The 14427-nt window shown below is 48.2% G+C and overlaps 1 protein-coding gene across 1 annotated transcript; it reads right to left on the bottom strand.

Annotated features, from left to right (window-relative positions):
* Window positions 1–44: 44 nt before the first annotated feature.
* LOC124113216 (arylsulfatase B-like) lies at window positions 45–14142 on the bottom strand. Its single transcript, XM_048382423.1, has 9 exons — window positions 13891–14142; window positions 12689–12795; window positions 11744–11903; window positions 5801–5913; window positions 5484–5600; window positions 3970–4092; window positions 3050–3179; window positions 2188–2341; window positions 45–1685 (listed from the first exon to the last, which is right to left on the bottom strand). The coding sequence occupies exons 2-9, from the start codon at window positions 12785–12787 to the stop codon at window positions 920–922; spliced, it is 1662 nt and encodes a 553-aa protein (XP_048238380.1). The 5' UTR covers window positions 12788–12795; window positions 13891–14142; the 3' UTR covers window positions 45–919.
* Window positions 14143–14427: the final 285 nt, after the last annotated feature.

The raw sequence follows: 14427 nt of genomic DNA, 5'->3' as shown, positions 1-14427 counted from the left end.
TGGGATGTGGTCTTTATACTTCACATCAATGACGAACAAAGAAATACCAAGAAAAATAACTTTATTTATCCCGCAGTACAAATGGCACAAGTACAAAATTATTAAGAAAATAATAAACTATATCTATGAAAAACCTCGTGGTTCCTTGTGAAATAACATGTTGACCGATTACTGAACGACATGTCCAGCCTTGATTGTCATAGCCTCATGTCATCACAGAATCAGCCTGTAGATCCACCTTCGTCTTTTGTGGCAAACTGCCAGGAGAGAGAATAATACCCGCCCATGTTCCAAACGTTTGGGCTGTGACCAGAGTAGAGCGACGCTTACATATGACATAAACGTAGTTTCACAGCAGCGTAAGTCTCAGTACCAACCGGAAATAACAGCATTTTATTTACAATTTGGCACTACATAATAACAAACATCCATGGTACGGTTATTTCACTAATACTAGCCGTAATGTTATTATACATTATCTACATATACCACAGATGAGGTATATTTCATATATTGCACAATATGTAAAGAGCGTAGTCTGGCTGGTCCAGGCGCGATTATTCACAGACCACCGACATAAGCTTGAATATTGCAGGGTGCCGGGTCAAAGAACACACACGCACGCACGCACGCACGCACGCACGCATGCACGCACACACACACAAACACTTTCAGTAAGTACAGCAATTTACACCAATATGTGCTCTATTAAAAAGTCACAACTTAAATGACAAACAACAGCAAATGTCATGTCTGGCTGACTGCAAACATAGTGAATCTCAACATATGACGAGGACTCCGGGGATCCAGCTTAAACCCAAAAACTAGTGGTCAAGAAAATCTACAGACGGTAGAAGACTCGAGGTGGGGGTATAAAATAAAGAGCTAACAAAATCCTAAAAAAAATAATGATCAAAGTCTACAGTTCCACCCAGGGTACCCAGGCGTTGCCATGGAGAGTGGGATTGCCCCTCTCATCGAGTGGTTTGTTCCCCGGGGGAATCATGGTGTACGTATACTGCTCGAGTCTTGTGAGGAGCTGGATGACGATGTCCTGGTGTTGGTCGGCGATGTTGTGGTACTCACAGGGGTCGGAGGGGATGTGGTACAGACAAGGCGCCTTCATCGGCTCACAGTTCGTGCTGGCGTTCTGTGGTTTAGGCCCACAGGTGATGGGGACGGGAGTGCCAGAAAGTCGTCTGCTTGTCGGATAATTTCCCGCCGTTTTCATCTGCACATCATTGGAAGGGATATGGCGTGATTCGGCATACTTTGTCCAAGAGTTGTCTGACATTTTGTCATATTTGCTGCCGTGAAGACGATCTGTATCCTCCTCTAGCTGCCAGGGCGGGTACCACCCATTCCAGCCATCGCCAAACCCAACGTTACCGGTCAGGAGTTTGTACTCCCCAACTCTCAGACCGCCGAACTTGTTGATGGGGTCAATGTTGTGCAGCATCTCCGTCCGGACAGGCGTGCCGTTGGTGGACAACATGTTCCAGGAATCGAACCCATCTTGTGTTTTCAGCATCTTGGGGTCTCCGCCTGCCGCGCTGAACAAGGTGGGCAGCCAGTCCGTCACATGCATCATCTGCTGCGACACGTACCCGGATTTCTGGAGGAGGGGGCTGTTGAGGAACCCCACCCCGCGAACGCCACCCTCCCACAGCGTGGCCTTGACCCCCCTGAAAGATAAAAAACATCTTCATCCACAAATATATGTTTCAGTGTGAAACGGGATCGGATCAGTTATGTCGCGTTGACCTTGATTACACTCTACGAGTGAGTGAGTTGAACAATATGTCAGTTATATCAGCATAATCGGGGCAAACAAGGATTCGAACCCACAATCATAGGTTTCTGGCGTGCACAATGGACGCAACTCTGCACAGCGAATTGCGGCGGCTTAGACGACTGGGTCACCCGTCTCCCTACCTCTACGTGTTGCTAGGTATTAGGACCATTAACAGTGAGCACCAGGAAACAGGTTTTGGTCTTGTTTTAACTAAAAGAACCGGAAAACTAGATTCTTTCGTTTGAGCCCGGCCTGTTCAGGTTAGAAATTACCCGATTTGAATCGGAAATTTGAAGTTGAAATTTCAGGCTGGATGACTTGAAGTGACACTACACAGTCCTCATGGTTCATCATTTCGGGTTGTTGTGTATTCTTCTCTCTGGTAAAGTTACCTCAGTGGGTAGTTGCTAGCAGCGTTGCCATCAAACCCATTGGAGGGCCCCCCGTTGTCAGTGGTGAAGGCTATGATGGTGTTGTTCATGAGTCCGGCCTGGGTCAGCGCTTTCACCACTTCTCCCACACCGTCGTCCAGGGCGGACAGCATACCTGGAAGAGCAACGGACAACACAATGCATTTTACACTACCCTAGTTGGTCCCTAGCCTGAGACAGATGTGCTACTGGTGCGTAATTGGGCTTTGACCTCCAGACCCGTACCGGTTCAAATATATGTTCTTTTAAGTTAAGATCCTGGTTAGAATTGATCATCAGCAAGCCATACTTGTCGTAAGAAGGCGACTAACGGGATCGGGTGGTCAGGCAGAGAGCCAGTTGTGTAGATCGCTCTCATGATGTCAATCCCTGGAGTGCCTGGTCCCGACTTGATTATTTACATACCATGAGTGAGTGAGTTTGATTTTACGCCGCTTTTAGCAATATTCCAGCAATATCACGGCAGGGGACACTAGAAATGGGCTTCACACATTGTACCCATGTCGGGAATCGAACCCGGGTTTTCGGCGTGACGAGCGAACGCTTTAACCACTAGCCTACCCGACCGCCTCATTTACATACAGCCTTCATATAGCTGTATTATTGCTGAATGCGGCGTTAAACAACAAACAATTTAGTTGATAAGTGATTTTAGCTTTTTTCATCTATCGAATGACTTTTTTGTATATTAACAACCGAACCAAATCCTACACAACAGAGGTAAGGGCTTATTTGCCATTTGTTTCCTTGTCTGTCTACATTTTCCATTTGGTATTCATATGCTCTCCAAACGTCCATGACCAATAACCCTTGGGGCACTGACCTGCGTAGAGCTTCCTGTTGATGTTCTGGATGTTGGGGAAGCGCTTGGTGTACTTCTCCGGCGCCTGTAGGGGGAAGGCGTCCAAGTTGGCGCTGTGAACCGCCTGGTACGGGAGGTACAACAGAAGGGGCTGGGGAGGGGGACAAGCGTCGTTAGACAGTTACAACAGCAACCAGAGTAAAGTGAGAAGTGGTTTACATCGCTCGAGGTTTAATCAATGTTTGTACCCAGTACACGGAATTCACATGATGGGTAAGAGATACACCGAACTTGGGTCTCGTGTCTGTCAAGCGAACGCATTAACAACTGTGCCACTCAACAAACAATAAACAGTCTCAGCATGCGTTAAATCTGCTGTCTCAAAATACTAAGACGCAAGAAAATAACGAGAAGGTCGTATGGCCAAATACAGCATCTTTTACATACCAATAGCGTACTTGGCTGCAAGGTTTCTTGCAGCGTGATTTGATGCTGTACGCATGTGATACAGCGCCTGATGGGATACATCGCGCGGTAGAGCGCATCCGACCGCATGGCTTCTATCATGGCAGTGATGTATTCAAGTAGAGCATTACGATCCCTGGAGTGAGTGAGTATGGTGTTACGCCGCTTTTAGCAATATTTCAGCAATATCACGACGGGGACACCAGAAATGAGCTTCACACATTGTACCAATGGGGAAAATCGAACCCGGGTCGTGGGCGTGACGGACGAACGCTTTAACCACTAGGCTACCCGATCGATCCTACGATACCTTGATGAAACCTAGCCATACATGCGATGACACATATTCAGACCTTGCAAACCTCAAGTAATGCAAAATATATTTCATAATCAACAAGCGTAAATTGGGAAATATGTATATTTATTTGACATCAACACTCATTCATCCTTAAAAAAACTCATTGTTTGCGTCCTACCTCTTTTTGGTCGTGGGTGTTGATGATGTTGACGGCCTCCTGCGTGAACAGCTCCGTGGAGTACTGACCAGTGTAGTTGTCCAGAAGGTCCATGTTCCGCCGGAAGTCCAGCCCCCACTGACTCTGGCAACACAGGAAGTCGAGGTCAAGGTCACCGTTTCTTTGGTCATAGTGACAGAGGCATGTTTCATTAAGTTTATTCAGATGTAAATCTTCCAGATATTTCTCCCTCAATACATCAGTCTTTAACCTTGCAAAAATGACTTTTGGTTTCTTGAATAATGTGACATTCTCATCAATACAATACGTACCACTACTGTATATCTAGACATATTTGACATTTTGAAGCTTAGTTGCTTGTTTGTTTGTTGTTTAATGCTGCACTCAGCAATATTCCAGCTATATGATGGCGGTCTGTAAATAATCGAGTCTGGACCAGACAACCCAGGGACTGACATCATGAGCATCGATCCACGCAATCGGGATACGATGACATGCATCAACCAAGTCAGCGAGCCTGACCACCCGATCCCGTTAGTCGCCTCTTACGACAAGCATAGTCGCCTTTTATGGCAAGCATGGGTTGCTGAAGACCTATTCTATCCCGGATGTCACATTTTGAAGGTACCTATTACGGTGTGATAGATAGTGTTATCTTCAAGGGCGTTCGTAAGATTTGGTGTCAGTGTAACCATATCAACTTTCATTTTAACAATATCACCTTTCAAGTCGCGAGAGCTGATTGACGTCAAACACTAAATCCCCAGCCTCCACCTACTGTAGACACCACCCATCTGGATACACTGTCCACCCGTTCTCATGTAACGCTCATACTCCCCAGCACATTGTAGTCCATCGACAAACACATACTTTCATTCCTAATCAGTTGTACCTTAAAATACAGTCGTGCCCTGAAACACACCATTCGATTTTTCCCTTCCTAAAACCTCGGTTCGAAACCCGGTTCGCCCCGATTATGTTTCTAGGTTTGTCAGCACCATACCCGTGCTCGTGGGTTTCACCGAAGTGGTAAACGTCTGACACCTGCATCACTTCGGACTTTCCTCCCACATTTAGCTGATACGCTGTGATATAACTGGAATACTGTTAAAAGCGGCGTTAAACCCAACTCACTCACTCCTAAAACCTCCTCCTTATTCACACCGTCTCGCTTATGACCATGACTCGCGGGCGACATCCTCATCTTCCTTTCCTCATCTGTAACAATCATGTCCCCAAACCACAATATTTGTCCAATGTCTTCGACAAACCATGTCCCAAACCCTACCTTTCTATAAGTGTTCTACTTTCACCTACGGTCACGCATCAACCAATCGAGGCAAGGGCGTTAACTGACTATAAAAGTCCAGTGGAAACTTGACTTTTATAGTCAGTTAACGCCCTTGTCTCGGGAAGATGTCATACTTCCATGCGTACGGCTACGATCACCGTCACTACGTACGGTCACGTATCAACCGAGGCTATCACGCCACCCTTCTCAACACTACACCTACCAGCCACGCCTCCGACGTATGATCAAAGTAGTCCTCGCAGCCGAGCCAGTAGCCGAAATGGGAGTCGAACCCACGATACGTGGGCGTATACTCTTTGGCGAAGAACCCGAGATGCCACTGAAATTCAAGAACTGTTTATGAACGAGTGCCCATGCAGCCTTCTGAAGAATAACCATTTACGCAGGAGCCTGTTATCTTGTTATTTTACCCCGATGCGTTCTTTTAAGGGACAAACATGAAAGACAAGATCACTTTGATTTTGGAAATTTTTAGTCTTAGGTACTGCAGCGTTCATGTAGTTTTAAGACGGTCCCTACCTTGCCCACAATGTGGCTCTTGTAGCCCAGGTGTTTGAAGTACTGAGGCATGATGGTCTCAGTCAGGGGAAGTCCGTATGGCTCGTCACCGGCGATCACGCTATGTTGCATCCCTGAACAAAGAATAAGACGTTTGTTATGTGTCGTCATTGTCGGTACCTGTGCCCATTGTCTCACCCCTGTGTATAGAGTATCTGTCTCAACGGTGTGTATGAAGTCTCAACTGTGGGTATCGTGGCTGTCTCACCTGTGTGTATAGTGTGTGTCTCACCTGTGTGTATGGTGTCTGTCCCAGCTGTGTGTATGGGATGTCTGTCTCACCTTTGTGTTTGGGGTGTCTGTCTCACCTGTGTATAGTGTTTGTCCCAGCTGTGTGTATGGGGTGCCTGTCTCACCTGTGTGTATGGGGTGCCTGTCTCACCTGTGTGTATGGGGTGTCTGTCTCACTTGGTGCATGGTGTCTGTCTCACCTGTGTGTGGTGCCTGTCTCACCTGTGTGTATGTTGTCTGTCTCACCTGTATCTGTTGTCTGTCTTACCTGTGTATGTGGTGCTTTTCTAACCCGTGTGTATATTGTCTGTCTCACCTATGTGTGGTGCCTGTCTCACCTGTGTGTATGTTGTCTGTTTCACCTTTGTGTGTGGTGCCTGGCTCACCTGTGTGTGTGGTGCAAGTCTCACCTGTGTGTATGGTGTGTCCGTCTAACCTGTGTGTGTGGGGTGTCTGTCTCACCTGTGTGTATGGTGTGTCCGTCTAACCTGTGTGTGGCGTGTTTGTCTCACCTGTGTGTATGGGTGTCCGTCTAACCTGTGTGTATGGTGTGTCTGTCTCACCTGTGTGTATGTTGTCTGTCCTACCTGTGTGTATGGTGTGTCCGTCTAACCTGTGTGTGGCGTGTTTGTCTCACCTGTGTGTATGGGTGTCCGTCTAACCTGTGTGTATGGTGTGTCTGTCTCACCTGTGTGTATGGTGTGTCCGTCTAACCTGTGTGTATGGGGTGTCTGTCTCACCTGTGTGTATGGTGTGTCCGTCTAACCTGTGTGTATGGTGTGTCTGTCTCACCTGTGTGTATGGGTGTCCGTCTAACCTGTGTGTGGCGTGTTTGTCTCACCTGTGTGTATGGGTGTCCGTCTAACCTGTGTGTGGGGTGTCTGTCCTACCTGTGTGTATGGGGTGTCTGTCTCACCTGTGTGTATGGGATGTCTGTCTCACCTGTGTGTATGGGGTGTCTGTCTCACCTGTGTGTGTGGGGTGTCTGTCTCACCTGTGTCACCGGCGATCACGCTATGTTGCATCCCTGAACAAAGAATAAGACGTTTGTTATGTGTCGTCATTGTCGGTACCTGTGCCCATTGTCTCACCCCTGTGTATAGAGTATCTGTCTCAACGGTGTGTATGAAGTCTCAACTGTGGGTATCGTGGCTGTCTCACCTGTGTGTATAGTGTGTGTCTCACCTGTGTGTATGGTGTCTGTCCCAGCTGTGTGTATGGGATGTCTGTCTCACCTTTGTGTTTGGGGTGTCTGTCTCACCTGTGTATAGTGTTTGTCCCAGCTGTGTGTATGGGGTGCCTGTCTCACCTGTGTGTATGGGGTGCCTGTCTCACCTGTGTGTATGGGGTGTCTGTCTCACTTGGTGCATGGTGTCTGTCTCACCTGTGTGTGGTGCCTGTCTCACCTGTGTGTATGTTGTCTGTCTCACCTGTATCTGTTGTCTGTCTTACCTGTGTATGTGGTGCTTTTCTAACCCGTGTGTATATTGTCTGTCTCACCTATGTGTGGTGCCTGTCTCACCTGTGTGTATGTTGTCTGTTTCACCTTTGTGTGTGGTGCCTGGCTCACCTGTGTGTGTGGTGCAAGTCTCACCTGTGTGTATGGTGTGTCCGTCTAACCTGTGTGTGTGGGGTGTCTGTCTCACCTGTGTGTATGGTGTGTCCGTCTAACCTGTGTGTGGCGTGTTTGTCTCACCTGTGTGTATGGGTGTCCGTCTAACCTGTGTGTATGGTGTGTCTGTCTCACCTGTGTGTATGTTGTCTGTTTCACCTTTGTGTGTGGTGCCTGGCTCACCTGTGTGTGTGGTGCAAGTCTCACCTGTGTGTATGGTGTGTCCGTCTAACCTGTGTGTGTGGGGTGTCTGTCTCACCTGTGTGTATGGTGTGTCCGTCTAACCTGTGTGTGGCGTGTTTGTCTCACCTGTGTGTATGGGTGTCCGTCTAACCTGTGTGTATGGTGTGTCTGTCTCACCTGTGTGTATGGTGTGTCCGTCTAACCTGTGTGTATGGGGTGTCTGTCTCACCTGTGTGTATGGTGTGTCCGTCTAACCTGTGTGTATGGTGTGTCTGTCTCACCTGTGTGTATGGGTGTCCGTCTAACCTGTGTGTGGCGTGTTTGTCTCACCTGTGTGTATGGGTGTCCGTCTAACCTGTGTGTATGGTGTGTCTGTCTCACCTGTGTGTATGGGTGTCCGTCTAACCTGTGTGTATGGTGTGTCTGTCTCACCTGTGTGTATGGTGTGTCCGTCTAACCTGTGTGTATGGGGTGTCTGTCTCACCTGTGTGTATGGTGTGTCCGTCTAACCTGTGTGTATGGTGTGTCTGTCTCACCTGTGTGTATGGGTGTCCGTCTAACCTGTGTGTATGGGGTGTCTGTCTCACCTGTGTGTATGGTGTGTCCGTCTAACCTGTGTGTGGCGTGTTTGTCTCACCTGTGTGTATGGGTGTCTGTCTCACCTGTGTGTATGGGGTGTCTGTCTCACCTGTGTGTATGGGTGTCCGTCTAACCTGTGTGTGGCGTGTTTGTCTCACCTGTGTGTATGGGTGTCCGTCTAACCTGTGTGTATGGGGTGTCTGTCTCACCTGTGTGTATGGTGTGTCCGTCTAACCTGTGTGTGTGGGGTGCCTGTCTCACCTGTGTGTGTGGTGTGTCCGTCTCACCTGTGTGTATGGGGTGTCTGTCTCACCTGTGTGTATGGTGTGTCCGTCTAACCTGTGTGTGGCGTGTTTGTCTCACCTGTGTGTATGGGTGTCCGTCTAACCTGTGTGTATGGGGTGCCTGTCTCACCTGTGTGTATGGGGTGTCTGTCTCACCTGTGTGTATGGGGTGTCTGTCTCACCTGTGTGTATGGGTGTCCGTCTAACCTGTGTGTGGCGTGTTTGTCTCACCTGTGTGTATGGGTGTCCGTCTAACCTGTGTGTATGGGGTGTCTGTCTCACCTGTGTGTATGGTGTGTCCGTCTAACCTGTGTGTGTGGGGTGCCTGTCTCACCTGTGTGTGTGGTGTGTCCGTCTCACCTGTGTGTATGGGGTGTCTGTCTCACCTGTGTGTATGGTGTGTCCGTCTAACCTGTGTGTGTGGGGTGCCTGTCTCACCTGTGTGTGTGGTGTGTCCGTCTAACCTGTGTGTGGCGTGACTGTCTCACCTGTGTGTATGGGTGTCCGTCTAACCTGTGTGTATGGGGTGTCTGTCTCACCTGTGTGTATGGTGTGTCCGTCTCACCTGTGTGTGGCGTGTTTGTCACACCTGTGTGTATGGTGTCTGTCTCACCTGTGTGTATGGGGAGTCTGTGTCTCACCTGTGTGTATGGGGTGTCTGTCTCACCTGTGTGTATGGAGTGTCTGTCTCACCTGTGTGTATGGGGTGTCTGTCTTACCTGTGTGTATGGGGTGTCTGTCTCACCTGTGTGTATGTGGTGTCTGTCTCACCTGTGTGTATGGGGTGTCTGTCTCACCTGTGTGTATGGGGTGTCTGTCTCACCTGTGTGTATGGGGTGTCTGTCTCACCTGTGTGTGGGGGGTGTCTGTCTTACCTGTGTGTATGGGGTGTCTGTCTCACCTGTGTGTATGGGGTGTCTGTCTTACTTGTGTGTATTGGGTGTTTGTCTCACCTGTGTGTATGGGGTGTCTGTCTCACCTGTGTGTATGGGGTGTCTGTCTCACCTGTGTGTTTGTGGTGTCCGTCTTAACTGTGTGTTTGTGGTGTCTGTCTCACCTGTGTGTATGGGGTGTCTGTCTCACCTGTGTGTATGGGGTGTCTGTCTCACCTGTGTGTATGGGGTGTCCATCTAACCTGTGTGTATGGGGTGTCCGTCTAACCTGTGTGTTTGTGGTGTCTGTCTTAACTGTGTGTATGGGGTGTCTGTCTAACCTGTGTGTTTGTGGTGTCTGTCTAACCTGTGTGTTTGTGGTGTCTGTCTTAACTGTGTGTTTGTGGTGTCTGTCTTACTTGTGTGTTTGTGGTGTCTGTCTCACCTGTGTGTATGGGGTGTCTGTCTCACCTGTGTGTATGGGGTGTCTGTCTCACCTGTGTGTATGGGGTATCTGTCTTACCTGTGTATGGGGGGTGTCTGTGTCTCACCTGTGTGTGTGGGGTGTCTGTCTTACCTGTGTGTATGGGGTGTCTGTCTCACCTGTGAGTATGGGGTGTCTGTCTCACCTGTGTGTATGGGGTGTCTGTCTCACCTGTGTGTGGGGTGTCTGTCCTACCTGTGTGTATGGGGTGTCTGTCTCACCTGTGTGTATGGGATGTCTGTCTCACCTGTGTGTATGGGGTGTCTGTCTCACCTGTGTGTGTGGGGTGTCTGTCTCACCTGTGTGTATGGGGTGTCTGTCTCACCTGTGTGTATGGGGTGTCTGTCTCACCTGTGTGTATGGGGTGTCTGTGTTACTTGTGTGTATGGGGTGTCTGTCTTACTTGTGTGTTTGTGGTGTCTGTCTTAACTGTGTGTTTGTGGTGTCTGTGTCTCACCTGTGTGTATGGGGTGTCTGTCTCACCTCTGTGTGTTTGGTGTCTGTCTCATCTGTGTGTGTGGGGTGTCTGTCTCACCTGTGTGTATGGGGTGTCTGTCTTACTTGTGTGTATGGGGTGTCTGTCTTACTTGTGTGTTTGTGGTGTCTGTCTTAACTGTGTGTTTGTGGTGTCTGTGTCTCACCTGTGTGTATGGGGTGTCTGTCTCACCTGTGTGTATGGGGTGTCTGTCTTACTTGTGTGTTTGTGGTGTCTGTCTTAACTGTGTGTTTGTGGTGTCTGTCTCACCTGTGTGTATGGGGTGTCTGTCTCACCTGTGTGTGTGGGGTGTCTGTCTCACCTGTGTGTATGGGGTGTCTGTCTCACCTGTGTGTATGGGGTGTCTGTCTCACCTGTGTGTATGGGGTGTCTGTCTTACTTGTGTGTATGGGGTGTCTGTCTTACTTGTGTGTTTGTGGTATCTGTCTTAACTGTGTGTTTGTGGTGTCTGTGTCTCACCTGTGTGTATGGGGTGTCTGTCTCACCTGTGTGTGTGTGGTGTCTGTCTCACCTGTGTGTGTGGGGTGTCTGTCTCACCTGTGTGTATGGGGTGTCTGTCTTACTTGTGTGTATGGGGTGTCTGTGTTACTTGTGTGTTTGTGGTGTCTGTCTTAACTGTGTGTTTGTGGTGTCTGTGTCTCACCTGTGTGTATGGGGTGTCTGTCTCACCTGTGTGTGTGTGGTGTCAGTCTTACCTGTGTGTATGGGGTGTCTGTCTCACCTGTGTGTGTGGGGTGTCTGTCTCACCTGTGTGTATGGGGTGTCTGTCTCACCTGTGTGTATGGGGTGTCTGTCTTACCTGTGTGTGTGGGGTGTCTGTGTCTCACCTGTGTGTATGGGGTGTCTGTCTTAACTGTGTGTGTGGGGTGTCTGTCTTACCTGTGTGTATGGGGTGTCTGTCTCACCTGTGTGTATGGGGTGTCTGTCTTACCTGTGTGTATGTTGTGTCTGTTTCACCTGTGTGTGGGGTGTCTGTCTTACCTGTGTGTATGGGGTGTCTGTCTTACTTGTGTGTATGGGGTGTCTGTGTCACCTGTGTGTATGGGGTGTCTGTGTCACCTGTGTGTATGGGGTGTCTGTCTCATCTGTGTGTATGGGGTGTCTGTCTCACCTGTGTGTATGGGGTGTCTGTATCACCGGTGTGTATGGGGTGTATGTCTTACCTGTGTGTATGGGGTGTCTGCCGGTCATGATGGCGCTTCTAGTCGGAGTACAGATTGGAGACACGTAGTAGTTGTTGAGAATGATGCCGTTGTAGGCGAGGTTGTCGATGTTTGGGGTGGGGATCTGATTAGATCCATGGAAGCTGACATCGTTGTATCCCTGTATACAGACAAGTAGACTAAAGGTCAGCCATTTTCGTTCGTCAGATCTATAACACATGCAGTCATCTCAGCGACCTGCAGGTATCTCAACATTGAAAGGGGCATTAAAGGGACATTCATGACATGCTCAGAATCCCTCCTTTCAGCTGAGAGTTTAATTATCGTATAAAATGCATACAATTGTTTGTTTGTTTGTTGTTTTAGGCCGCTCTCATCAATATTCAAGTTATATGACGGGGGTCTGTAAATCATCGAATCTGGACCAGACAATCCAGTGATTGACATCATGAGCTTCGATCTATGCAATTGGGATATGATGACATGCATCAACTAAGTCAGCAATCCTGACCCCCCGTTAGTCGCTCCTTACAAGCTAGGGTTGCTGTAAACCAATTCTAACCTGAATCTTCATGGGGAATTATCGCCTAAAATGCACAACATTCAAGAGACAAGTGTAAAACTGTTCTCTAATTCTAAAATATTAAAATCGTTTCCAAGCTCCTCGCTTTCGAAAAACGCCGACAGCATATAATTACGTAGTTCGCACACACACCCTGATACAAATATATTCAATACAGCCCATGCACGTCTATAATATTTGGCAAGTCTAGATTACTGCAGTATCAGTATCTGAAAATGAAGAGAGTCACTGGGCTCCCTTTTATTATATTTTTATTAAGATAACTGAACAACTGTTTTTTTCTGTACGATATGTTCATTTCAGAGACTAGATGTTAGTCTAATAATTACGTAGCTGTGGCCTCGGAGCTGTTCTTAACGTACCAGATCATCTGCAACGATGAAGACGATGTTTGGACGTTTCGCTGACTGACATGACGTTGCCATGGCAATCAGCAGCCCCACAAACCACGAAAACGCCATACTGCCGTCTGGAAAGAAATGTCAACAAATGAGGAAGGTGGCTCTTGAGCACGCACCTCAGACACGTGATCACTTGATACAGAGCTGTGGCAAACGTCATACAACACCTAGTTGTATAGATGCGATATCTGCTCGGGCTGTGGTTAGTATATGTCTATAAAAAACCCGTTTCCAATAATACAAAGACATCCTCCTCAAATAAGACGTTATTTAAAGTTAGACATTCTAGTTATCTAACTTCCTCGCATGTGTGTCACAGTGTTAATGCCCCGGATCCCGTCTTTAGCGACATCAACAATCAAACTGAAAGACACTATGAAACTGCGTGAGTGATGGTGTAACGCATCACTGGGCAATATTCGAGCTAGGTCACACAAAATGAGCTCCACACATTATTCCCATGAAGGGAATCGAACCAGGGTCTCCACAATTCGGCGTGCTGACCCAAAGCTTTAACCACTGCGTTAATTAGTCTACTACCCTACACTGTACACCTACTGCTGGAGCATCCCGCGACAACTTGGAGAGATGGTGTTTGATTACTTACTAGTATCTAAGTGTCACCCTGCTCCAGTCAACTCGACCGCCCCCGTGGTCTAGTGGTAGAGCGTCCGCCCGGAGAGTGGAAGGTCCGGGGTTCGATCCCCGCCCGCGTAAGACGGTAAAAAATGGTACTTTTTGTTGCCTGGCGCTCGTCAGTAAGGGGGTAAGATAGGGACTGGTCGGCTCAGCTCGGAGTCAGTATACTGTGTCTGAGTGGGTTATTCATGTTTAACTGCGGCATGGTATCTAAGTGAGCTAGCACTTTAAATTGGGCATTAGTCAGGACTAGTACAAGCAGCCACACACACACACACGCGTGCATGCACGTCGCAATAATCTTGAACGCTAAACTCCATTTCACCTCTCTTCAGTCAACTCACGGCAAGGTGGCCGGAAAGATATGTGGCCTATTCTGCTCAGCACTCAACTAACAACTTTGTGTGTAGCGGTTAATGAACATAAGCAACTTATATAAACGTCACACCTGTTCACTGACATACTTTCAAAGTCTGAAGGTTTACCATCACGTACAAGGTGTTCATCGTGTTTTTTACCCTTACCTGCACAAACGCTCCTGTAGATGTGCCTCTACTCACGTCGTCAGTTACCACTGTGTGCACCCGAGCAGACTAAAACAAGACTCACGTGAAACAATAAACCTTCAGTCAAATCAAGGATAACGAAACCACATCTATTGATCTCGTCACATGGTGGCTGTCACGTGAACACACAACATTGAAATCCATACAGCCTGGCGTCATGTGCTACGCGGCTATCACCGCGGTCACGCCCCCCTCGACAGTCACGGAAGTTGACACGACGACGAGGTTTCGTTGTGTGGTGAATACACTATATATAGCACACGCGGTTCATATTTTGCTGGAGTGGTCGTTGAGGTATTGTGCATGTGTGTGTGTCTTACAACGGGGACATTGTAATACCGTGACAGTACAGCTGACTGAAACTGCCAAGGCGTTGGTAAACATTGAATTCTCACACACAGCTGTTCATAAGTAAATTTATGATGCCTGCTCGAGCGAGTGAGTGAGTTGGATTTAACGCCGCTTTGAACAGTATCTCGGTTCTTGTCCATTGTA

This window comes from Haliotis rufescens, unplaced genomic scaffold (assembly GCF_023055435.1).
Source record: "Haliotis rufescens isolate VD_foot unplaced genomic scaffold, xgHalRufe1.0.p SCAF_4, whole genome shotgun sequence".
NCBI classification, from domain to species: domain Eukaryota; kingdom Metazoa; phylum Mollusca; class Gastropoda; order Lepetellida; family Haliotidae; genus Haliotis; species Haliotis rufescens.
Note: the sequence above shows the minus strand (reverse complement) of the source record. Positions and strands in the feature narration are given on the sequence as shown.